The sequence below is a fragment of the Acomys russatus genome, chromosome 10 (assembly GCF_903995435.1).
Source record: "Acomys russatus chromosome 10, mAcoRus1.1, whole genome shotgun sequence".
Lineage (NCBI taxonomy): Eukaryota > Metazoa > Chordata > Mammalia > Rodentia > Muridae > Acomys > Acomys russatus.
This window is the reverse complement of record NC_067146.1, coordinates 8,223,761-8,248,591: the sequence shown is the minus strand read 5'-3', so window position 1 is coordinate 8,248,591 and position 24,831 is coordinate 8,223,761. Positions and strand designations below refer to the sequence as shown.

Below are 24,831 nucleotides of genomic sequence, written 5' to 3'. Positions count from 1 at the left end.
CATTGCTCAAACACATAAAGTGAGCTGTGGGAGGTGGGATCCACCTGTCCACTCCAGCATCACAGCATCCCGCTCACGTATCACCAGGACTGTGCTCATGGGGACAGCTACTTCTTTCTCAACACACGGGAAGGAGTCCAGCCTTATCTTTCCTGGGCTCTGATTTTTCACATGTCCATGGGGTCGTTCAGTGCCTCATCGCACCTGGAACATTGGATATGTTGCCAAGTGTTGAAGTGTGGAGGTGATGGGAGGAAAAAGGTACATAGCCACAGCAGGGCGATGGCTATCACAGCAAAAAGGGCATGGTCTTGCCTAACACCACAGGTAGAAAACTAGTAGCTCTGAGGACTTGGAATTCAACAAGTGTGGTTCTGATGTGCTGGCAAACAAACAAAAAGCAATGCAGAGGTTATCTGATAGACTTCCTGGTAGACTTGCTGTTTTGTTTATTCTAGCTCAGGGATGCCTACAAGGAATCTACAAACGCTGTCTTGGTAGTCATGAAAGTAGATGCGTCCTGTCCTCCAGAGGGCGCTCTGGAACCTGTCTGGTTCAATACTGTGGTAATTTGGCCTCAGGCAAAGTGAAATGACTGCCAGACCTGCAGCAGAGGCCTCTCTCACAGAACCCTGGTCTGTCTGTCTGTCTGTCCCGGCAGACCTCAGTCTTTCTTGTGGTCCTTGGGCAGCTGACTTTTCGTGGTCCCCAGGGTTTTCCACACCTCTGTGTACAGTAAGGTCCCAATGAAGACCAGCGAGGTGCCCAGCCAGTGCCACAGCGTGAACTGGTTCTGGAAGTACAATATGGAGAAGATGAGGCTCACAAACTTGCGCAGAGTCACAACCAGGGTGACCGTGAGGGACGTGCACTCTGTCGTCAGGATGAACACACCCCGGATGCACACGTATCTGGAGGAGAGGTTAAGGCTGTTCTCTGTAAACTAGAGAGAAACTTTAGGTGCGATTCCTGGCTTCAACCTGATGTGCGGAGAAAATAGGGCAATCCTGAGGACCCTCCTTAGCAGAGCGTCCCGAAGGGCTCTGGCCTGCCACCTCTAAAAGCCCGTCATTATGAATTGTCACTACAGTTTATAATGAAGGCCAGAGTGACACTCACCTCATCCTTTCTTGTCCCCAGGACATCCATTCTCCCCTTCAAATGGAGTTCTGTATGGCAAATCTACACAGTGATTTCAGAAGAGGCAGTCAGCCTCAGTCTGTTTCAATATTTTAAAGACATTCGTGACTCTTATGATGGTAAGGTCCTTCTATAATATAATTACTTTTAAATTAGTCTTAATTCGAAGTTTGTTTCAGAACTTTGCAGCAACTTATAATAGCTAAGAATAATAAACTATTTCCTAGGACACCAGGAACCCTGGGAGAAATCTCTGAGCATTTTATCTGATGACACAGCCAGCTCTAAACCAACCTGTGAGTTCTGCTGCTTCTGCAAACTTCCTCTTCCTCCCTGACCTGTGGCACCATCACTACCTCTTCCTCCCTGACCTGTGGTACCATCACTACCTCTTCCTCCCTGATCTGTGGCACCATCACTACTTCTTTCCCTGCTACAAAGGGCTTTGTGAGCGGTCTACCCATCTCCAGCTTACCATCGGAGACATCAAGACAGAACCCAACCTCACATTCCTCTGCCAAAACAACACAAGGACACGGAAAAGAGGACTCTAAAGGATACTGAGTCACAACACTCATGAGGAGGTAGAGCCACATGATGGGCACGGCCACACCAATGACTGGAACTTGATAGAGTTCTGCAGAGGTGAGGAGAGGACACGATCATGTCAGCATCAACATGTACACCTTCATCTTTTGAACAAGGTTATACAGGCGAAACAGGCTCAGGGACAGTGGACTGTTTCCCTTAAAACCATCTCTTCACTCGCCTTGACTCCAGTACACGCTAACCACAGGGTCAGAGCACTGTGAGAGCTCTCGGGATCTTCACAAACTACGGTATTGACAATGAGAAATACTTTGTAATCCACAGCCTTGTGGACTCTCTTACATACTATCTACTTTTATAACACAGTTTTAGGCCAAATGACAGTCACAACACAACACAGGATGCATTTACTACCTGTACTGTGTACAACACAGAGCCTTGATTCTTAAGGCTTTTCTTATGTGTTCACCTATCTGTGTAACTTTGTTAGAGGATTAGCTTGTGCATGTGAGGTCTTCCCAGGCGACTGGCCATCTACCATCACTGTACCAAGCAGTTACTCTAAAAAGCCACAGCTCTCCTTCATAGAGATGGTTCACGTTCTTTTCTTTTAAGTTTTGTTTGTAATTAACTTGTTTATTTAATCTGTAGCTAGGAAACAAGCTCTGCATCATTTTGCTGTGTCTCACTTGGCGCCTAGGCAGCTCGGATCTGAGCAGCTCTGCCTTTCATGGCAGAGGAGAAACACAGCGACAGCCAGGCTGCATGCAGCTCAGCTTCACAGGGCTCTGGTCCCAGCTGAGTGCTGGGACTACTTGCTTGTGCTCCCAACACAGTTACCATTAGATGACTTCAAATGCAAACACAGGTTCCGAAGGAAAGGAGACGGCCTGAGGACATTCTTATTTATAGGGAACAGGCGCTTGTAAAAGCTCTTGCTGCTGCAACTGCTGGTTCACAGCACCATCCGGACACACGGGTGTGCAAAGGGTCACTTGAGATGAACAGGAGATAGCGCTGCAGTTGAGTCAAAGGCAAGAGAGAGGCTTTGCCTCAGAAACTGGCAGGTAAAGCCGCCACGTAACCCCAGACTTACCAGACTTATTGAACAGAACGACATGGTCATAAATATCCGAGGCCAAGAAGATGAAGCCAGGAAGGGGAAGGGCATGCTGTGGGCAGAAACGGGTCACACAACGTAAATGCAAACGCACTGCAGGACCGTCAGGCAGCGTTACGTGACTCAAGCTGTCTGGTAAGTGGGAAACTCCTCTAGAGTAAGGTATCTAGCGCCTCTGAGCCCTTGGCATCACTGGCAATGCATCTTATGGAGTCTGATGGTCACCAAGGAGAAAGGCAGGCGAAGGAGTAGGTCCTCCCTTCAACAAGGGGACAGGGGACCACAGCTCATAGTCATTTTGCCCAAAAGGACTTGCTACATACTGGATTTGAAAATCACAAGGACCACACAGATCTCAGAGACTTTGAAAACTAGAATAAAAAGAAATTTGCATATAATCTGAGAACAAGGGAAAAAACAAATGATGAGAAGAGGCCAAAGAAGAAGAGGACACAGAAGGTGCCTTCCTCACAACAGCAGTACGAGGTGAGTCAAGTCATGGTGACCCTTGCTGAGCTGTCACTATGCCTGGCATTGCTCTCAGTGACAGAGCTAATAAAATGCTAACCTTTTAAAAATTCCTAGCACAAACTCTAGCTCCACGTGAATGTGTCAAGTAGCTGTTCGGATTAACTAAGCATGGGGGCAACTACCTCACCCTGGCCTTGGGGGGCAGTTCTCTGGGCAGATTTCAACAGCAGTTAAGGAGGGGAGGAGGAGAGCTATAGGAGTGTCAGGTGATCCCTTACAATGAATAAGCTCAGATGAAGTAAACCATCACGTGAGGAGAGCCCCTTTGAGGACCTCAGGCCCTGAGTCCCCACCCCTAAGCTGCACACTGACACTCACAGTCCTGCCCTGTAGCAGCTTTGGGACTTTCCTATTGGTTTTGATAATTTTACTGATAGGAACTTTGTGGGCCTTGGCTCCCTGTCCCTTACATGTCATCTCATATGGATAACTGTTACTCACAGTGCACCTTACGCTCCTGCCTAAAGTAGTTCAGCCGTCTATCTAAAAGCTAGTTATTAATAAAAATACACTCTGTTGTTTACACTAGGATTTCATTCAGCATAACACATCATAAATTGTAAATTTTCACCTTCCCAGAGTTCAAGAAGTTGCTTACATTATAAAATAGTGCCTCCTTGGAGTGTTTCCCAAACTGTTTGTATAGAGTCTCTTGGAATATGCCCATCCTTGCCGACATCAGCAGGGCAAAGGTCAGTGCCCCAATACCTAAAAAACAACGGTCGGGTTACAAGATGTCTGTCACATATTTTCTTAAGGTGACAGTATTGTTTATAGTTCTGTAACTATCATAAACTATACAACATACAGATTTTAAAACCACAAAGCTCTCATCTAACGCTTTCTGGTGTCCCATCCCCACATGACTGTCCACACACTGTTATAGCTTGTTTTTCTCAAGAGGCTCTTCTGGGCTTCTCCTATACGCCCCCTGTGTGTTCACGTGTTTTCAGTGTGTGGTTCAGGTTGTACGCATCGCCCTATCGTGGTTGTATGACACTTCAATTTCTTGCAATGAGACCAGTTAGATTTCTGGTTATTTCGCTGAAATCAATATACACAAATACTTAAAATGTTAATTACTTCCTTAGGATAATTCTATATAAATGGAACTGCTGAGGCAAACGTTAAAAAAAAAAACTTTAAGACCTTTAAAAAACTCAATACACAATATATTTTGAGAAAGGCAATCGATTTACTCTGCTGGTGGCTTTTATGGAAATGGCCATGTTACTGTATGCTCACAGCAGCGACAGCGTCATTTACCATCTTGCCAATACAGTAAGTCAGAAATTAAAAGTTATTGCACTTTGGGTTTTTTATTACTACATTGTGAAGGTATACAATTGCTGGACATTAGCTTTCCCTGTGAACTGTATGTTCATATGCTTTCAGCACTTTCCCATTGGGTAAGTATTTTCCTAATAATGCAGAGGAGATCTCTGCTGTGAAGAACAGCACTGAAGGGTGATTAAAGCCCAAAGCCCAGATGAGGAGGACGCACTCTTCCCTGTTCCTTTCTTCCCCATCAGTGTTAGTCTACGCCTGTTACTATTGCAAACACTGGAGAATCCTCCCCAAATCCCTGTGAGGACAAGGCCCTGCAGGAGCTGTGTAATTAATTCCACACAGAGATACTTGTATTTTTAAAAATTCTCACGAGAGTGGATTTGGGAACACTGCCATATGGAGCAGTTTAGCTTAAGAAGAAAATGAGCCCAAGAGTTAGGAATGTGTCCCAGGAACTGTAGAGTCATGAGCTCTAAGGCGCCCCCCTTCTCAGTGGAGCAGCAAAGAAGCTGCAGGTGCCGCCCACACAGTGCTCCGGAACACAGTGACAGACTTCTCTCTCTCTGCCAGTGACAACCATGGGAAGCATCGACCCATGAAGGACGCGGTGGCAAAAATGTGAACACTGGCCTCTTTGAACTTTTTGAACACTGAGGTTCAGAGACACTATTGGTCCCAGGTGCCACTCTCCTTCTTGGCATAATTAGTTTAGCCTAAGCTTCTTGCCAAGAAACATGTCCCGCAGGAGAAAACTCAGCAAACATAAGTGCAGATGTAATTAGCTTTTCGTAAATACTGTACTTGCCTAGTAACCACCATGCAAATGCCTGGAATCCATCCTTCTCACTCAAGCCAGACTGGAAAGTCTAGGAAAGAAGAAAATATACTCGGTACAGGGACCAGAACTGCAAACGGCATGCTGAGGTGTAAGGGGCATGCTTATGTTGCCCCCAGTCTCCTCTCAGAGTTGGGTCTTTGTACTACACAGGCACCCTAATTCCTTCCCGTTATTAACAGCTGCCTGACAGTGCAGCCCCATGACAAGCAGTGAAGAGAAATGATTTAAAGCCGATTCTTACCACCTGCTTTGCTGACATGAAAGTGCAAATAAATATTCCTGCAGACACCAGGGCAATGGAGGCATACTTGAACATGCTGTATCTGAAAAATAAGGCCAAGATCATGTTAGAGAAGGGGATGGCATTTAACGGGATTTACCGCTGATCAGTATGCAACTCAAGTGCAAGGCTCTACAGTATCAGCGGGACCGCTCTCCCGTAGTTGCCTTCAACAGTTTGCTGACCAGTAGACTGTTTTATCAGAAAGTGAAAAAGAAAACAAAACCAGAAAACAGACATACACTAGATGTGAAGTGACACTGCATTCTGCTCTCTAGAAGGCAATGTGGCCTGCCAGTCTTCACCAGTGTCTGTGGCCTTTCCAGTCCTAAGAGCCCAGAATTGTGCCTTAACACACACTATTCAAGAGGAATGAGAGATCATCAGGTACAAGAGTCAAAATTTGGGAAACAGTGGCCATTCTCCCGGGGAGGTACTTCTTAAAAACAACCGGAATAACTTAAGTGATTTTGTAAACTGTTGGCAATGCTGGATAAAGGGAGGAATATAAAGTTTGCAGAGGGCAGCATAACAGTGACATTCCACAGTAACTAAAACTGTATCATTATGACCCCCTTGGAATCTTGGTAATCAGGGAAAAAGCCCCAGGAAGGACGTAAAGGAATTAAGCTACAGAACGAATCCTCATCTCTTTTCTGCCCAAAAACATTGTATCTGTTGGTTATGATACCACATCAAGGCTGACCTGAGTGGCTAAGGCGCTGAGAGGGGCAGGGAAGGCCCACTAGAGAAGTGGGGTAAGAAAGGAGGAGGGGGGCCAACTGGGAAGAGGAAGGCTCAGCAGGAGTGGGAGACGGACAAGAGGGTATGGAGATGGACATAATCAAAATATACTATATATATAGTGAAATTAGCATAACGTATATGGTTAACATATGCCAACAAAACTATATTAATATATCAAAAGTTCAGTCTAGAAGCATCAAATTGAAGCAGTTTAAAAATTAAGCCAAAATAATGGTTAAGAATAATACAACTGTGGTCTTTTAATTCTCCAAAGGGCTGTGCTCAAGAAAATGAGAAGATAAGCTTGGAACAGAGCGTGGTGGCAGGACATCTTCCTAGCATGGACAGAGGCTCTCGGTTTATTCCTCAGGATCAGGAAGTGAGAGAAGGAGGGAATGAAGGAGGGAGGGAGGGAGGGAAGGTGGGAGAGAGGGAAGGAGGGAGAGAGGGAGGGAGGGAAGAATGAATAAATATAGAGAAGTTAGAGGAATCCCTGTTCTGTGGATAACAGATTCCAAATAAACTCTTAAGAGAAACAGATGCTGAGAAGAGCCCCCAACAGCGTGAGGCTGTCCCAGTAGACTATGATTCTTCATACATACATGCATGCATACATACCCAAATCAAAGCTGTTCCGAGGTGAATTCTAGCTATCGACAAGTATAGTCTTCATATTAATATTAAAAAAAAACCAAAAACCAAAAAACAAAAAACCTGGCCATGAACTATGTGTGCATGAAGCAAAGTGGACTGAGAAGAACTCACACACAACAGTACTTACCTGGGGACTCCATGGCCTCTGGACACAAAGGACATACCAGCCTTTCAAGTGGCACACTTGCCCTTGTTTTGATACAGCCCTTATTACTTAAGAACTACAGGCTCTAGCCAAGCAGGTGGGTGTGGTGGTGGACACCTCTGATCCCAGCACTTGGGAGGCAGAGGTGGATATCTATGGGTTCAAGGCTAGCCTGGTCTACATACCTAAGTTCCAGACTAGCCAGGGCTACAAAATGAAACTCTGCCTCAGAAAACAATCTCAAAAACAAAAACAAACCCTCTAGGTTTCCTCCCTGAATAGGCAGAGTCTTCCCTAGCCCTGAGAGCCCTAATACTAAGAGAAGGAAGTGGACAACTGAAAACATGGTGTCACCTGCACAATTTTAGTTTTAACAACATAGGTGACCTTCCCCTGAGAAGTCTTGCAGCACACCCACTGTCTCTCCCTAATGTCCTTTCTCCTTGGCAGAACCTCAGACTGAGAGTACTTTGAAAAAGCACCCCAGGCTGTTTGGGCCATTTCCCTGCTCAGTCCTAGACCACACCACTGGCAGGGTCACAAAGAACAAGTCCGTGCCTTCTGCTGCTTCTTCATGTCTGCTGAGCCTTTACTGTGAATTCTCTTAGCATATAAAATTACTCCCCAGTTCATTACACTGACGAGCACCTTATGTGTGGTGAATATGCAGGTTAATAAGAGTCTTTGCAGCATGTGTGGGGCCTTGGGATCTAGCCCCAGGAATGCCAAGAATAAAAATAAACAACCAGACCTGCCGTGCCACTCCCTGGAGATGCTCCAATATGGACACCACTTGCCACACATGGTTACTCGGTGTTTAAAATGTAACTTGTAAAGGTGAGAAAATATTCTATCTTATTTCACTCAGGAAATGTAAGTTCACACGTAGCATCATCTGTAGCCAACAATGACCATACTGCACAGTGAAGTTCTGTCTCAGCTGATTTTATCAGTTGGCAAAGCACTGAAGATCCAGTGATAACAAGAGTTGTTTGGCCCCACAGGAAGGCATGGGGAGAACCTCTGACCTGGTCAGCTGCCTTTGGAAAGTCATTATTACCCATGATTCTTAGTGAAAGAACTCAGGAGAAGGCTGAAGGCCAAGAGAACCCTACCACCACTGTGAGAAAAGGGAAGGCGAGCAGCCCACAGAGGTGGCCTGGGATAGCACTTCCACAGACAGACTGTGAAGTTGTGCTGTTACCTTTTCTTCAAAATGATAATTCCTAGAATCATGTTGGCAATCAGAGAGCCCTGTAAAAGAAGACAAGGGTAGATGGTTTTATTGTGCCAGAAGAAAACATCATGATTCTCAACGGGTAGGAAAACAGAAAAGGGAAACATGAGATGAAGAATAAACAATCACTAAGACAAAAATAGAGGCCAAAAATCTGTTGTGTAACATAATAAATTCATTGCAAGATACAATGTGGATAAAAATGATCAATTCTCATTAATGAGTCATAGCAAAGCCCGGGCTAATAGGGCTAGATGGTACTTTAGACCTACTTCTGTCAAATTTCTATCTATCTAATGTATAAAATGACCAGTGAGCTTTCCCCACCTCCATTCTTAATGGAAGAAGTCACACAGGGATCTCTCTCTTCTCTAGAGAGGTGTCAGTCAACCAACAAGAGTTTATGGGAAGTGCTATGTGTCAGTGCTTTGAAGGTCACCTCAATAATTCTAGTTGTCTCATGCAAATCCCTGTAGGAACAGGACACTTAAGCTCACAAAAATCTCGGGCAACAAATAATGCCATTCTATCATCATCCATTTTGCGGTCTGCTGCAACTCTGCCTACATGTCCCTTGATAGCTTTCCTGCTCCTCTGGGAACACTCTGCTCTTATTTATACACCAACTACATAGAGCGCTCATCATCCATAAAGTAATGAGGAAAATGTGTTATTACATTGAGAGAAACCCCCTTCATCAACCACTGTCCTGCCAGGTGTGGTGTAATCCCAGGACTCAGGAGGCTGAGGCAGGATGGAGAGTTCCAAGCCAGCCAGAACTACAAAGCAAAACACTTCAAGGCAAGGGGTGAGGGGAAAACCAACTAACTAACAAAACAAAAAACTTCAGAAGCAAGTATGAGCTCAGCATCAGCTCAATGAAGGAAACAAAGTAAGTCTATTTCCCAGAGGATTCTTCATTTGATATTTATTAGTCATACATTAGAGCTGAGATAAGCAAGAGCAAACCATTCTTTTTCTACTTTCTCGAGTCTCTCTCTCTATCTAATATCGCAGATGAAAGCCATCCTTCTTTAAAGACTCAATGCAAACCTATCTTTCATGCCCTCGACTTGAATTTCAGTAAGACTTTCACTTCTGCTCTATGCTTGGACTGCACACTTGCCCGTGCTGTTCTGAGGTCGCGCGTGAGCAGGCAGCACTTACGGATCTGAATATCATGTGCAGGGGCATGGCGATGTTCAGGTTCAGGGCGTAGTTGTTTACCACGCTCACAGTGAAGAACATGGTCACCATGATGGCGTAGTGCCTGCAGCGAGAGAGGACAGCGTCGCGCAAATCCACCTTTTCAAGAAACTCTGATAGAGAACCATTATCACATGGAGTCAAGTACATATACAAATACTTCAAAGGCAGACTAGCATGAGGAAGTCTCAATTATTGGATATGCTTAAGGAGACAGTGGAATATTTTTCAAAGGACTTAGAACTAGGCTTTACAAATGCTGCCTAGCCAATAGCAACAGAGTTTAAGTGAATAGGTAGATCATCCTTTTTACTGTTTTAGTTCTTTGGAGGTACTTTTCCTAGGCCTCTAGGGAAGGACTACCTTAAATGTGTCCTATATATGTCTATATAATTTTTTCTTAAGTTTGAAAAACACAGATTCCAAAGATTTGCTAAGTCAACCTCACAGTCAGCCTAGCCACTGTGAATATTATTCTACACTCTTAACTCTAAAATAGTGAAGACAAGCCTTGATTTGGATAGATTTATACTTAAATTTGGAGTCTTTTCTTTAAGACAAGGTCTCTGTGTAGGCCTGGATGGTCTAGAACTCTGACTCTCAGAGATCCACCTGCCTCTGCCTCCTAAGTGCTGCAATTACAGGTGTGCACCGCCACACCCAGCCAGAGTCTTCATCACTTGAGAATTCATAGATCTTAAAATTATGACAAAAATAATTTTTAATCCTAGAGGTTAGAGATGGAGCTCAATTGTCAAGAGTTCCTTGCCTAGCACGGATGAGGCCCTGGTTGCGTCCCAACGCCACACAAAGTGGGCAAACAGAAGGATCCAGGCCAAGCCTAAGACCAACTGAAGAGAAAGGAGACTCCGTCTACTTAAAAAGTCCATAATCATGACTTAGAAAATAAAGGGATACATATACATATAAACAAGTAAATGGACATACAAATAAGTAAATGGATACTATGGATAAGTAAATTCAAGTAAATTGATTAAGTTTTTTATATTTGTATGTTCTCATGCTCATCTAGGAAATACTCAAGATATTTTTCAATAGTTGTATTAACTTGCTGTGTTTTTGCAGATTAAAAGGATTAAATATCAGCAATTTCATGATTCATTAAAAAGTAATTTTTAAAACTTTAAGCAAATGCCTAGACAATCTAGTGCAAAAGTAATCAGTGGTTCTATATTCATAACATCTTAACCCGTGGGCACAGGTTTCTGAACAGCTCTGCATAAACACATCTGAAGGATGAAACAACACTGGGCTCCATGTTATCTTCTCTGTTGTTGCTGGTTAGATATGGAGCATCCCAGGTCTGCATAGCCACACACGCACTAACACACAGCCACGCCTGCACTAACACACAGCCACGCCTGCACTAACACACAGCCACACACGCACTAACACACAGCCACGCCTGCACTAACACACAGCCACGCCTGCACTAACACACAGCCACGCCTGCACTAACACACAGCCACACACGCACTAACACACAGCCACGCCTGCACTAACACACAGCCACGCCTGCACTAAACTAACACACAGCCACGCCTGCACTAAACTAACACACAGCCACGCCTGCACTAACACACAGCCACGCCTGCACTAAACTAACACACAGCCACGCCTGCACTAAACTAACACACAGCCATGCCTGCACTAAACTAACACACAGCCACGCCTGCACTAAACTAACACACAGCCATGCCTGCACTAAACTAACACACAGCCACGCCTGCACTAAACTAACACACAGCCACGCCTGCACTAAACTAACACACAGCCACGCCTGCACTAAACACACAGCCACGCCTGCACTAACCGCCTGAGGACCCTGACAGCTAACATAGAGATGAGTGCGGCAGGCATGCGAGACCACCAGTGTTGGCTGCCTCACAACTTCTAGCTGTTAGTCACTTAACAAGGCTTCTTGCCAAATGTCCTCATGACAAGATGCCCTCATGATGGGACACCATTGGGAAACAGAATGTATCAAGGTCTTTCTGCATAGTTAGTTTAATTCTTCATGTGGCTACTTACATAGAACAACCTAGAAATTGTGGGGATTAAGGACCTAAGCATAAATTTGATTGTTGAGTAACATACAAAAAATAAAATAATCACTTTAAGGGGACATAATGGCAATAAGAGGGACAGGCAGCAATAATAAATTGGTAGAGGTAGGCTGGGCATGTTGGTGCACACCATTAATCCCAGCACTCAGGAGGCAGGGGTAGGTGGCTCTCTATGAGTTTTGAGGCCAGCATAGTCTACAGTGTGAGCTCCAGAAGAGCTAGAGTTACATAACGAGAGGACCCTGCCTTAAAAAAAAAAAAAAGATGTAAAGGCTGAACAGACAGGGGAAGGAGACAAGTGGGGTTAGCTAGCAAGGGTGCTACTATTACATACCTTATGCCACCACCACATACCCTGATCCATGAAAGCAGATGGGGGAATGGAAAGACCCAAAGGAGTTTTAAAAAAAAAAAAAAAAAAAATGGGGCTGAGAGATGGCTCAGTGTTTAAGAGTGCTGACTGCTCTTCCAGAGAACCAGGGTTCAATTACCAACACCCACATGGCCGCTCACAACCATCTGTAACTCCTCTGTAATTCCAAGATCTGATACCTACAAACATACATGCAGGCAATGTACATAAAACAAAAATAAATAAATTATATATATACATATATATGATGGTCGGATTTCCACTATAATGTAAATGCTGGCCTTCAGGAACAGAAAGTTTATGCAGATACTAAACCCAATGGAAAGGAAATTAAAATATTTAGGATTACATTAGTAAACACTTAAGGTACAACATTAATAAAATTCAGCAAGCTGCAAAGGAGGACAGGAGAACAAGGACGAGCGGGAGTCACATGGCAGTGTCCCTCCCAGAGAAGCTAAGTGCCACCACTCTACTGACCGCCCGCTGCTGGGAGGACACCCGTGGCTCTCGCATAGGAGAGCGAGCATATGTGGCCCTGTGAAGATACTTAGGCCAAACCTGGACTGATGCGTGGAGGTCTGGCATTAACGTTTTTTTCTTAGCTTGTCAATCATTCTCTTTTAATTGAAGTGAAATTAGCAGAATGTAAAATTAACCATTTTTGAGCAAACAATTCAGTGCCATTTAGTGAGCTGCCATGCTGTATACCCATTGCTTCACTTCCAAAAGCCAATTATTTTCAAGATACTTGACAGTCCCACACTTAGCATAACCAACAATTCCCCGACACAAAGGACAGACACCTTGACTGTTAGAAATCCGTGGTCATGTAGTCCTTCTGACCCTGTAATATACACACGCACACTTAGCTCCGTCACGGTTATTTTAAATGTCACGGGCAGGAATTTTACTCTAAAAATAGGTTTCTAGAGTGTAACAATGTCATTCATAAAACTAATGATTCCATTGTTACTCATAACCTAAGCTCAAGAAGCATGCACTCACACTTCTGTGCAGGGGCCACTTTTTAGGGTTCAACAAGACTGCAATGGGCCATACCTAATTGGGATAGCTGGTGGCTTCCTTCCCAAGTCAGCTTCAAAAAGGAAGCCTTCCACAGCAATAAATAAGAACTGTGCAAACGTCACGATGTTCCCGCATCCTGGATGTTGCCTGTGCAGGGAGTAACAGAGAGAGAGAAAATGAGGCACAAACTCGGACAAAAGGCACTACCACCTGTTTGTTACATTTTGGCACCAGAATACTAGAGTGGGCAGACTTCTGCAGCCCCCTGTCTTTCCTCATCCTGGCTCTCACACTTTGACACTGTGCATCACAGGAAATGCCAAACTCTACTGCCATGCCTCCCTAGAGGAGCAGGCTGCATGGGGATTTGTTCATTGCTAAAACATGAGATGCTGAGGGCTGGAGAGATGACTCAGTGCTTAAGGGCACTGGTGGCTCTTCCAGAGGACCTGAGTTCAATTCCCAACACCCACATGGCGGCTCACAGTTGTCTGTAACTCCAGTTTCAGGGGATCCAAAACCCTCATACAGACATACATGCAGGCAAAACACCAATGCACATGAAATATAAACAAAAAAACCATGAGATGGCTTTCCTAGTAAGCTGCAGGAAATTTCCTAGTAAACTTGCATATGTGCCCCATTACCCAAAAGTCTCTAGTCAAGGACAGAAGCAGGCTGGGACTCTCGTGGCCAGGAGTTACTCATCAGGTGATGATACAGATGTGGCTTTAGACTGTCCCCAGGGAGTGGAAAGGAGTTCTTGGGACGGGAAAGAGGTTTGTTGTTTTAATAGGGCACAGATACATATCTGCACATAAATCAACATAACTGCGTATCTATGCAGGGATGATTAAGAAAAACTATCAAAAGTGGGTTCTGGGGCTGGGACAATAAAAATGACTGAGGAATATGCTGTAGCAGTTTTCCACAGCCCGTGTCGTGGTGCCTCGGCACATCGCACAGTCGAGAGATATGCCTGCAATTCCCCAGATCCCCTTCAGTGCTCTATGGAAGAGCTGGGAGTTCTTCACAGTCACTATTAGGAAAATATGCCACAACGTGGAAAGTGTTTCTGACATTCCTCTTGAGGCGCTCTGAAAATCAATCATGTGAGATGTTGACAGTTTTCTTGAACCACCTTCCAACCAAGTGAGCATCCCAAACTCCCCCCTAAGACAAGTATTAACCAGCTTCAGAGACTGTCTTTTCAACTTTTTTTCTTTTTTGGTTTTTCAAGACAGGGTTTCTCTGTGTAGCCTTGGCTGTCCTGGACTCTCTTTGTACACTAGGCTGGCCTCGAACTCACAGAGATACACCTGCCTCTGCCTCCCAAGTGCTGGGATTAAAGGCATATGCCACCACACCCAGCCCATGTCTTTTCATCTTAACCAAAGATACCCACCTGACACCCCTGAACAGAGGCTTTTTAAAGCAGTTATACATTAATACAGTACTATTTATTAAAGCCAACTCCATTCTCTACTGGTGCTATGAATACTAAACACTGCTGGCAAGTTATATAAATCTAGCACTGGGGCCTTGAACATGCTGGGTGTCCTAGTTGCGGTCACTATTGCTGTGATGAAACACCACAGCCAAACAACTTGGGAGGAAAGGGTCTGTTTGGTTTACACTTCCACATCACTGTTTGTCACTGAAGGAAGACAGGGCAGGAACCTGGAGGCAGGAGCCCATCCAGAAGCCATGGAGGGGTGCTGTTTACTGGCTTGTTCCCCAGAGCTTGCTCAGCCTGTTTCTTTATAAAATCCAGGACCACCAGCCCAGGGGTGGTCCCACCCACAATGGGCTGGGCCCTCCCTACCAATCATTAATTAAGGAAATCGCCTACCTGGTCCCAGGACCTCTACATAGATGTAACTGAGACGCAGCTTGGTCCTCATATAGGTCCCCTACTAAAGGGAGCGGGGGCTGACTCGGACATGGATGCTGTTGCCTGCTTTTGATCACTTTCCCCTGGTAGGGCTACCTCCCCAGGCCACAGAGGAAGAGGATGCACTCAGTTCTGATGCAACTTGATATGCTGGGCTATGTGAATAAGGGGAGGGGTTCCCCTTTTCTGAGGAGTAGAGGAGGGGTGAGGGGGAAACAGGGAGGGTGGGTGAGACTGGGAGGAGAGGAGGGAGAGGCTATGACCAGATGTAAAGTGAATAATAAATAATAAAAGAAAATTGAAAATTAAATTTACAATAAAAAAGAAAGAAAGAAAATGCCCTACAGGCTCTCCTACAGGCCAATTTTATAGAGGCATTTTCTCAACTAAGGCTCCCTCCTTTCTAATGAATGACTCTAGCTTGTATCAAGTTAACATAAAACCAGCCAGAACACAAGGAAAGCACTCCAGCACTGAGCTATATTCCCAGTGCAAACCTTTAAACACACTCCTCATGCATAGTATTAGGCAAGGAACACACCATTCTAGCAGAGCGAGGCATGCCAACTGAAACAGACCAGCGCTGTACTTAAAGCTGCCTAGGAAGGTTCCTTGAAACCCATTCCTTTAGATGCAGTTCAGCAATTTGTCTTTGAGGGTTACTTAGTTCAAGGGACAAGGCTGAACTTTGTAGGGATCCACGGACAACTGTGTAACGCATTCATCTCATTCAAGAACCTCATTAAAGCCAGCAGAGGGGCTAGGGACACGGCTCAGTGGCACTGCACAATGATTGCCTAGTGTTACACAGAGCACTGAGTGCAATCTCCAGTGCTGTGAATGAATGAATGAATGAATGAATGAATGAATGAAAGAATGAACGAACGAACGAACGAAGATGCCCATGTTCCTGGAGATGTTCACCCTCCCAGAATTGATTTCACTGTCCTGGGGTGGGACCTCAGCTTCCCCCACTGGATCCTAATAGGAAAGGGCATGCCTGCACTTCTGCAAGCAAGAGTGTGCGTGTGTTGTGTCTTTATTGTGGCACAGAGCTGAGAACAATGGTGCTCCACACCATTTCCTACTGACAAGAAAGAGCACCTCTGTCACTTACTGTGTCATGTGGAAGTTAATTAACTTCTAATCCAATTTATTTAAAATGGGAGGCAAGTGAGTGCTTATCCTGCTGGGTTACTGCTGTGTAAGCTCTTGACACAGGTCTATTGGCTACATACCAAAAAAGCAGCTAGACCTAGGATGATGACCAGCTGGGTTCCTCCACCCTGAAGGGTCTTCAACCTAATGACAGCTGTCTTTTCCCATGTGAGTGTGAGTGTGTGTGTGTGTGTGTGTGTGTGTGTGTGTGTAACTACATGCACACATGCACATGTATTTTCTGTGTATGTGTGCATAGAAATGTTTGCGTGTGGGGGGGGTGCACTTGTGTACATGCTCATGTCTACGCCTGAGGTGCCCAGGTTGACGTCCAGAATCATCCTTAATGGTTCTTCTACCTCACTGAGGCAGGATCTCTCAGTCAAGGCCAGAACTCACAGAGATGGCAGCTTGCTCTGGGATCACCTGTCTGTGCCTTTCCAGGCCAGAATGACAGGCATTTTATGTGAGTTCTGGGATCTGCACTCTGGCCCTCACCTTTGTGCAGCACTTTAACCAGTGAGGAGCCATCTCAGCCCAATGGTTATCCTTCTAAACACCCACACTGGGCAGCCTTTTCCCTTTATAAAACGAAAACTGTATGTTGTTGCCATCAATAAGAAAACACGCATCAAGTGGCAAGCAGCACGCTGGAGTACCAGCACTTCTCTGACTTCCCCTTCCGTTTTCCTACTAAAAGCTTGGGCCAAGGCTCTTACAGAGTGGCTACAGGGAAGCTACTTTGCTCAGTGAGAAAGAGCTCCCAGAGGGCATGACCTGGATCTCTGCCCTCGAGACAAAGAAAATGGCACTCAGGAGCCAAGCATGAGCTACGGGCAGCAAAACCACAGCGTCACCGTGAAATGTTCAGAGCGTGGACTGTGGACCCTGTCCCTTTCACCTGTGCACTCCCACTCTTGGGACAGATTCTGGCTGTCACTCAAGCAAGTCAGTGAGGGTGGAGAGCCTCGCTTGAAGCAGATATGCCCTAGAATATTAGCATGTGTGCAAAAGATTTTAAAAGTTTACAATCGTAACCTTCATATGATCTTTGCTATTTTCCCTTTATTTATCCACATTTCATGGCTAAGGACCCGGAGGCCCCGTGGGACTGTGGTAGGCAGACTTCATGGTGAATGAGCAGGGTTTGTGTATCATGGCCATCAAACCAGGCTTTAGATGAACGGCCATCACCACCATCTAATTTTAGGGTATCCCCAAAAGAGTCCCACCAGGAACCACTTTCCCGTTCTCCCCTCCCACCGGGTCCTCTGACAATTCTATCCTACTTTTTGTCCTTCCACAGGATGTGTGAGGCTCCCTGTGCATCCCTATGGTCCTACGATCAACACTCATGTAAGCTAATGCAGAAAGCATTTTAGAGACACACTGCTGGCCCAGCTCGGTGGGAAAGGCTCTTTTAACTGGAACAATTCAGTTTAAAGCTTCAAAATAAAAACTCGAAATGTTTTCCATGAATCTTTCCTTTTCTTAAATTTTATGCCTTAAGACTGATAACCATTTACTGCAGACACCTTCTCTTACTTGGGATTTTCTTTGGCAAAAACCCAAATTTCAATCTTTAAAACAAACAAACAAATAAAAAAAAAAAGCACAATGTTCAAGAGCATGAACTGGGCAGACACTTACATCTCCTTCCTTTCTTTCCTGAACGTAAAAATTTCTTCAAGTCAACATCATGTTCTTGATGGAAAAATAAAAGGGAAAGGTCCTTCAGATTGTTATCTGAAAGACACACAATGTCTTGCCTGCTTCCTTAGCTCTGTGTGTGTATGTATTTATAGCACAAATATAAAGCACACATATGTCACATGTTTTCGAGGTTGACCATAAGCACCTTAAAAGGGGATTCAAAGCCAGGCTCAGTGGTGGCACACGCCTGTAATCCAGCACTTGGGAGGCAGAGGCAGAGGCAGAGGCAGAGGCAGAGGCAGAGGCAGGCAGATCTCTGAGTTCAAGGCCAGCCTAGTCTACAAAGCAAGTCCCTGCTCGAAAATTAAAAAACAAAAAAAAACAAAAAAAAACAAAGAGGGGAGTCGATATCTCACTTATTACTGCGTAATACTGTTCAGGGCTTGTGTATTTTATCACTGGTCCCAATTATAGGTCTACAAAACTCAGCAAGAAGACACCGATTTTGTTTTCCAGCTGGGGAAGTCTCTCACACTCTCTTCTTTCAACAAGTCATTTAAGCCTTTGTATTTAGAGTGACACCTAGGAGGCCATTTTAAAAGCACAGTTTCTGCTTTATAATGAGCTTTTTATGGCAGCTCCTCAAGATTGAAGCCACAAATTCCAAGATCATATCTGGAAGGAACTTTAAAGACCATCTGGCCTACACAGGTCAGATTTCATTGCTCTACAATAGAAGCTGTAGTTTGCTTAAGTAAATCAGGACAAAATTGCCATCACTCTAATGTACTGTACATTGCAGTAACAAGCCCACTTCCTTACCACCTCAGAAAATCCAGATTTACAAAAAAAGTTTAAATAAGGAATTTGGGTTCATTTACAAATGGATCCTAATAAAAATTCTAAATAAAAGTTCCTATAAGGAATGAAAAGACTTTATAAAGAGAAGTGTATCCATAACTTTTCTGTACCATCACAAAAAACCAAAGCATGCCTGTATTGAAACAACATTGTAAGGGAGACCGGGCAGCGAGCCACCAGTGTGCGGTGGGCTTTCTCGTGTATCTCACGCACCCCTTCAAAATCCACGGGGATGAAGGAGTTACTACCCACCTCATTGATGGCTGAAACCAAGTGCTTTAACCAAGAGCTCATAAGCTAGTGCACACAGGTGTCATTTAATTTAATGGCATATTCAGTGCAATTATCTGACTTTGTTTCTATAGCTGGCCTGACTATATCACCTTTTTATTTGAAATAATAGAAAACATATTGAATTGCAAAGTCTCCTTCCTTTCAAGTGTAGCAAGCTTACATCCAGAAACTTTCATTTTCATGTTTCTAACTACCCTCCAGACAACGGCTCTTCATCAACACTCTGCATGCCCTTACAGCAAAAATAAACCATACGGAGCTGACCACAAGTAAACTGCTTACGTCAGAAGGACTGAAGCCAACAGCATCAAATGGAATACATTTCTACCAGACATCTCACTACGGATTGCCCAAGTTCAAAACAGAAAGGGAACTGTTTGAACTCGGGCTAGGAGCTTAGACAGACATCTTAGACTCCATTTACTGCTGTCACTTACAGGTAGTGAAAAGCCCATGCAACTCTGCATCTGGTTCACTTTTCGTGAAACTATGTATCTCTTAATCAAGGGTTCATATAGTCAATGGATACAGTATATAGATTTAGAAACGTGTAGTTAGTTATTACTGTACTGAGATATTACTGAACTGCTTGAAGGCGGAGGCCCGGAGAAGTCAAGTACTTGGAAAAGGCTATATTGCCAGAGGATAATGGAGCCAGTCCTGAAATTACTAACTTGAGCTGGTAAGTCCTCCCACTCTGCCCCCTGTCTCCTAACTTCTGCCCACTGAACACTGCACATTATTACCCACTATTTTGTAAGGCACCGCCACAAACCCTGTCCCCTTTGTCCTAGCCTTTCTCACGTTATACTTCAAACTGCACGCTTCTCAGTAAGAGGCTGTAATGTGTTAAATGCTCAGGGACCATGGTGACAGGTCAGCAGTTACCTGCTCCTCATAACTCACATGGGATTTTGGGTAAAGTCTTCACAACCATCTTTACAACCAATCAAAAAACAAATGCTTTCCAGAACATGTCAACGCATACAAACGAAACCTTCTTTACGACGTGTACAAAACAGGACGGGTTTGCAAGTGAGAAAGTTTTGCTCCAGATAGACACGTGTCATTCTTTAACCGGACTCAGAAAAGTGCTGGAGTTGGAAGAGGAGTAGGGAGAGAGTAGCTAGGTCGAGCAACTGCCTCTGCCACCAGCTACTTAAGACCTACGGTCAGTCATGTGAAAAAGTCTCCAGGTTTCAAACTCAAAATGGGACACTGAGGTGACGACAGCAGCACCCTGGGTGTCCCTGTCACCTGGATGGTATGGGATGGAGCAGTGCCCGGGCAGCGGAGTAGCTGACTGTGCGGGTATCCTGTGCAGCGGGATAGGGTGACGGCCAGGGAGAGCAGTCCCGGACCAGCCCCTGGAGCACCGGGCGGGGCCCCAGAGGGTCACTCACCGGGCCAGCAGCTCTAGGAAGATCACATTACTACAACAGCCTGCGAACACCAGGCCCACCGCGAAGGCCGGGCGCATGGCCGGTGTGGGGCACGGGGAGCCAGCTCGCAGAAGAGGCGCCCTTCCAGACCGCTATCCTAGAAAACCCGCACTGAACATCACCACCGCCCGTTGTTCCCTCCCCGAGAAACCCTCTTGGTCCACTCTTCCTCCGCAGCTGCAACCTACGCGGCCAGCCCAGGAGCTGTAGTTCTCAGTCATCCCCAGCCCCATTCATCTGCGGGGGCGTCCAAGGGCTGTTCAGACTACATGTCCCAGCAAACCGCGCGCCTTTACGGCAGGCGTGAAAAAGCAAGCAAGTTTCCACGAAGCCTCGCGTGATCTAATGCTGCGCGGCCTTCTGGGAAATGAAGTCCCAATTCTGCCCATTATCAGTGTAGGAAAGGTTGAAATGTGGGATTCAACGAAGTAGCTGTATGTGCTGGAATTACAAACCTGTGACTATTCATTAAAGTATTCTTCTTTTTTTATTCGTAGACAGGGTTTCTCTAGTGTAGTCTTGACTGTCCTGGACTCTCTTTGTAAACCAGGCTGGCCTCGAACTCACAGCCATCCGCCTGACCCTGCCTCCTGAGTGCTAGGATTAAAGGCGTGCACCACCACCACCCAGCTTCATTAGAGTATTCTAGGATCTCAAACAACTCTCCTGAAACTGAGTGAATGCAGAAATTCCTGTAAAGTGTAAACCAACTTCTAGGAAATACTGAACCCACAAGTTTTGCATTTGAACCTTGGCTTGAACTGGCTAACCATAGGGACAGGTAGGCCTGTCTTAGTAGTTGTTATAGAAACGACTACCATCGCGAGTGCATTAGTTTATGTTAGGATTTTTGTGGAGGCGTGTAGGGCAATTTTAATCTAACAACGCGGCTGTTCTGGTAAGGGATCACATCCAGAAGCCTTCTATGTCTAGGTCTATGTGGTCTAGCTAGAATAAAGATGTCCTGGATTATAGTCTGACCTGGCTGGAATATAGACATGCCCCTGGTGTAAACCTTTAATCCCAAACAATGATGGTAAGGTTAGTTTATAGAAAGAAGGAGCCGTGTTTTAAAGTGATGCCTAATTGAGGAGCAGACAAAGTGATGAACCAGAGAAAGATTTGAAAGAATGAGTCAGAGGTAGGAGATGCCCAACTCACATGAGAACAAGACAGAAAAGAGGCTACTTAAGAGCAGCACAAGGGGAGAGAGAGAGAGAGTGAGAGAGAGAGAGAGAGAGAGAGAGAGAGAGAGAGAGAGAGAGAGAGGAGAGAGTTTTTTTGAACAGAGTTTTTGGTTGGTTGGTTTTTGACTAAGACAGTTTTACAGAGACAGGTTGCAGAGAGAACAAGTGAGGCACAGGAGAAGACAAAATAAGACAGAGAATGAGAAGGAGCCAGACAATTAAAGTATATTGATAGAATTAGTTTGAGGCCAAGCAGAGCAGCCAGAAACCAAGAGAAGCCAGTTTAAATCAGTCAGCTTGGAGAAGTTTGGGACAGCTGAGTTGAACCAGCCAGGGAGAGTTCAGAAAAAATTGGGAAAGACTCTCATCTCATCCCCTCATCTGGAGAAATAAAAACAACATTTACAAGCTGGCCATGGTGGCATATGCCTTTAATGCCAGCACTAGGGAGGCAGAGGCAGGTGGATCGCTGTGAGTTCGAGGCCAGCTTGGTCTACAAAGTGAGTCCAGGACAGCCAGGGATACACAGAGAGACCCTGTCTTGAAAAACCAAAAAAAAAAAAAAAAAAAAAAAGAAAGAAAAAGAAAAAAAGAAAAAGAAAAAGAAAACATTTACAGAGACGCCTAGCACATCAGTCCTTGTGTTGGCATTTTGCCAGCTGAAAGAGCTCAGTAAATATGGGATCTAACTGATAAAAGGTATTCTTTTCACCTCGGCTCTTATTTCTATTCTTCTCTTAAAGACAGAGGTTTCCGATTTCAGAATGCATTAGCGCTACCCGGGGTGCTTATTGAAAATGCCGAGTTCAGGACCACACACTGTAATTGTAGTTCAGAAAGTCTGAAGCTTGCCTCAAAGCAGCACCTAGAGAAAGCACCCGGCAGGATTCCGATAAGGTCTCTGAGTCAGAAGTTGGGAAAAGCGCTGGCAAGTGTGTTGTGAATCCTGAGGAAAACTTCAGACTGTTTGTTTATTTCCTAATTTGCCTCCCAGCCTGTGCTATTACTGCTGACGCGGTTGGACATGAAGTGGCACAGTTCTGAGCAGTGGTACTGATATTGCACAGGGAGAAGTGGAGAATGGGGCTGTTAGTTCATCACATCAAAGACCAGCCTTGCTGTGTGGACAAGGTGCGCACATACTGTACAAGTACAGAATACAGAAGTCCTGGCCTCTGTACATAGCGATCACCATATGGTATTTCTATTGCTCCTGAATAAAAGCAAACACCAAGAGGCTCAGGGTAACAAGCACCAGGAGTCTTCAGCTGAAAGAAAAGGGGGGAAGGGCTTCCCTTCACTACTTCAGTGCTGGCCTGATTAGGTTTATTTTTCCTGCATGGATATCTGTGCAACATGCATGTTCCTGGTATCCTCGGAGGCAGAAAAGGGCATCAGATCTGGAACTGGGTTTTCAGAGGTTGCGAGCCACCATGTGGGTGCTAGGCATTGAAGCTGGGACCTCTGGTAGAGCAGCCAGTGCTCTTAACCACTGAGCCATCTCTCCAGTCATGGTATGGGTGTTTCTGACTGGCGTGCTTGAACATTGCCAGCCTCAAAGTTTCCCCGGGGTGATTTGACTCTAAAGCTGACAACCTGTTGAAGAAGGAAGGGAGGAGGTACTTTAAAAGCTGGGATTAGTGACATTGGTAGGTCATCTTTAAAGTGTCATCTCAGCCTGATTAAATCCAAATCTTTAGGGAGTGGAACCGTTGTCAGCTGTCATTGAAATTCCAAGGGTGAAAAAGCATCGCTTTGCTTATCTCTTAGTTTTGGAGCCTGGCTACACGAAAGAGTCACCTGGGAGACTTTAACAATTCACTGAACAACAAAAACAAGACCAGAAATATCAGACCCCCTTCCAACCAAATAAAGAAGACATCTATGTTTGATATCTGAGCAATGACAATATTCTCATCACCTCTTGGAGAATTCTGCCTAGAGGAAGGCTGGGCTTTGAGCCTTTTCTCTGATTTGACTAGATTTCACATCAAACAAATCTTTACTTTCCATACACCCCTCCCGCAAATTTGGGAGCACTCAAAGGATTTTCTTTCTTCCTTTCTTTCATTCTTTTTGTTTGTTTGTTTGTTTGTTCTTGTTGTTTGGGTTTGGTTTGGTTTTTGTTTTTGTTTTTCTTGAGTCAGGGTTTCTCTGTGTAGCCCTGGCTATCCTGGACTCATTTTGTAGACCAGGCTGGCCTCAAACTCACAGAGAACCACCTGCCTGTCTCCCCAAGTGCTGGGATTACAGGCATGCGCCACTATGTCCAGCTTTGAAGGATTTTTTAATCATCTCTTACTGAGTCTCAGATAAAAATCAAAAGAGGCTTAAGCTAATAAAAAAAGGAGAAACTTGAGTGCCTGCATATGCTCTGGATCTTCCTCCACAGTTCTGTCCTGACCTAGCCAAGTTTCACTCTACATATCGATGACCTTGACTCTTGTTCAAATGCTGATTCTGGTTCTAAGGTGAAACACAAGGTTATATGTTTCCAATAAGCTTCTAGGTATGCCAGGCCTCCAAGTCTGTGGCCACACTTTGAAGAATGGAAGCCTATTCATTAGCTCATGCTGGAGACTGCTCTGTTCCTCCTCACCTTATTGGTTCAGAGACTTCAGGCCAACAAAACTATCTGTAAACTCTTCCTTCTCTTGGCTGCAATCACGCTAAAGATCCAAACAGCCAATCAAAAAACCAAACAACAAAAACTCGAAGGTGAGGGGGATGGCAGGAGGGGCATGAAAAGAAAGAAAGAGAAAAATGAAAAAGAAAATCTAATTTTCTTCTTCTTCATTTTAATGCCAAATCTCATTAGATAATAATGTATATACTTAGTCTACCTTAAAATGTTTTAAATTTGTTTAGAATTTCACACATGTGTACAAGGTATTTCGATCATACTTTCCCCCTCCTCCAACTCTTCCTGTATGATTCACCTGTTCCACTTCCAACTTCATACAATGTAAGCCACTGAGTCACATTAATGCCATCGAGATACACGTGGTTATGGGGCCTTCCACTGGGCACCATCAACCTACCAGGGACCACACACACCTAAAGAAAAATGGCTGTCCCTCCCCAGCAGCCATCAGCTATTGGTAGCTCTTCAGCTA

The 24,831-nt window shown here is 44.8% G+C and overlaps 1 protein-coding gene across 1 annotated transcript; it reads right to left on the bottom strand.

Annotated features, from left to right (window-relative positions):
* Positions 1-299: 299 nt before the first annotated feature.
* Positions 300-20,789, bottom strand: Slc35b4 (solute carrier family 35 member B4). The gene is made up of 10 exons (XM_051151760.1): positions 20,490-20,789; positions 13,260-13,373; positions 9,699-9,801; positions 8,499-8,548; positions 5,710-5,791; positions 5,436-5,496; positions 3,939-4,048; positions 2,786-2,861; positions 1,702-1,777; positions 300-911 (listed from the first exon to the last, which is right to left on the bottom strand). The coding sequence occupies exons 1-10, from the start codon at positions 20,564-20,566 to the stop codon at positions 665-667; spliced, it is 996 nt and encodes a 331-aa protein (XP_051007717.1). The 5' UTR covers positions 20,567-20,789; the 3' UTR covers positions 300-664.
* Between the last annotated feature and the right edge of the window lie 4,042 nt (positions 20,790-24,831).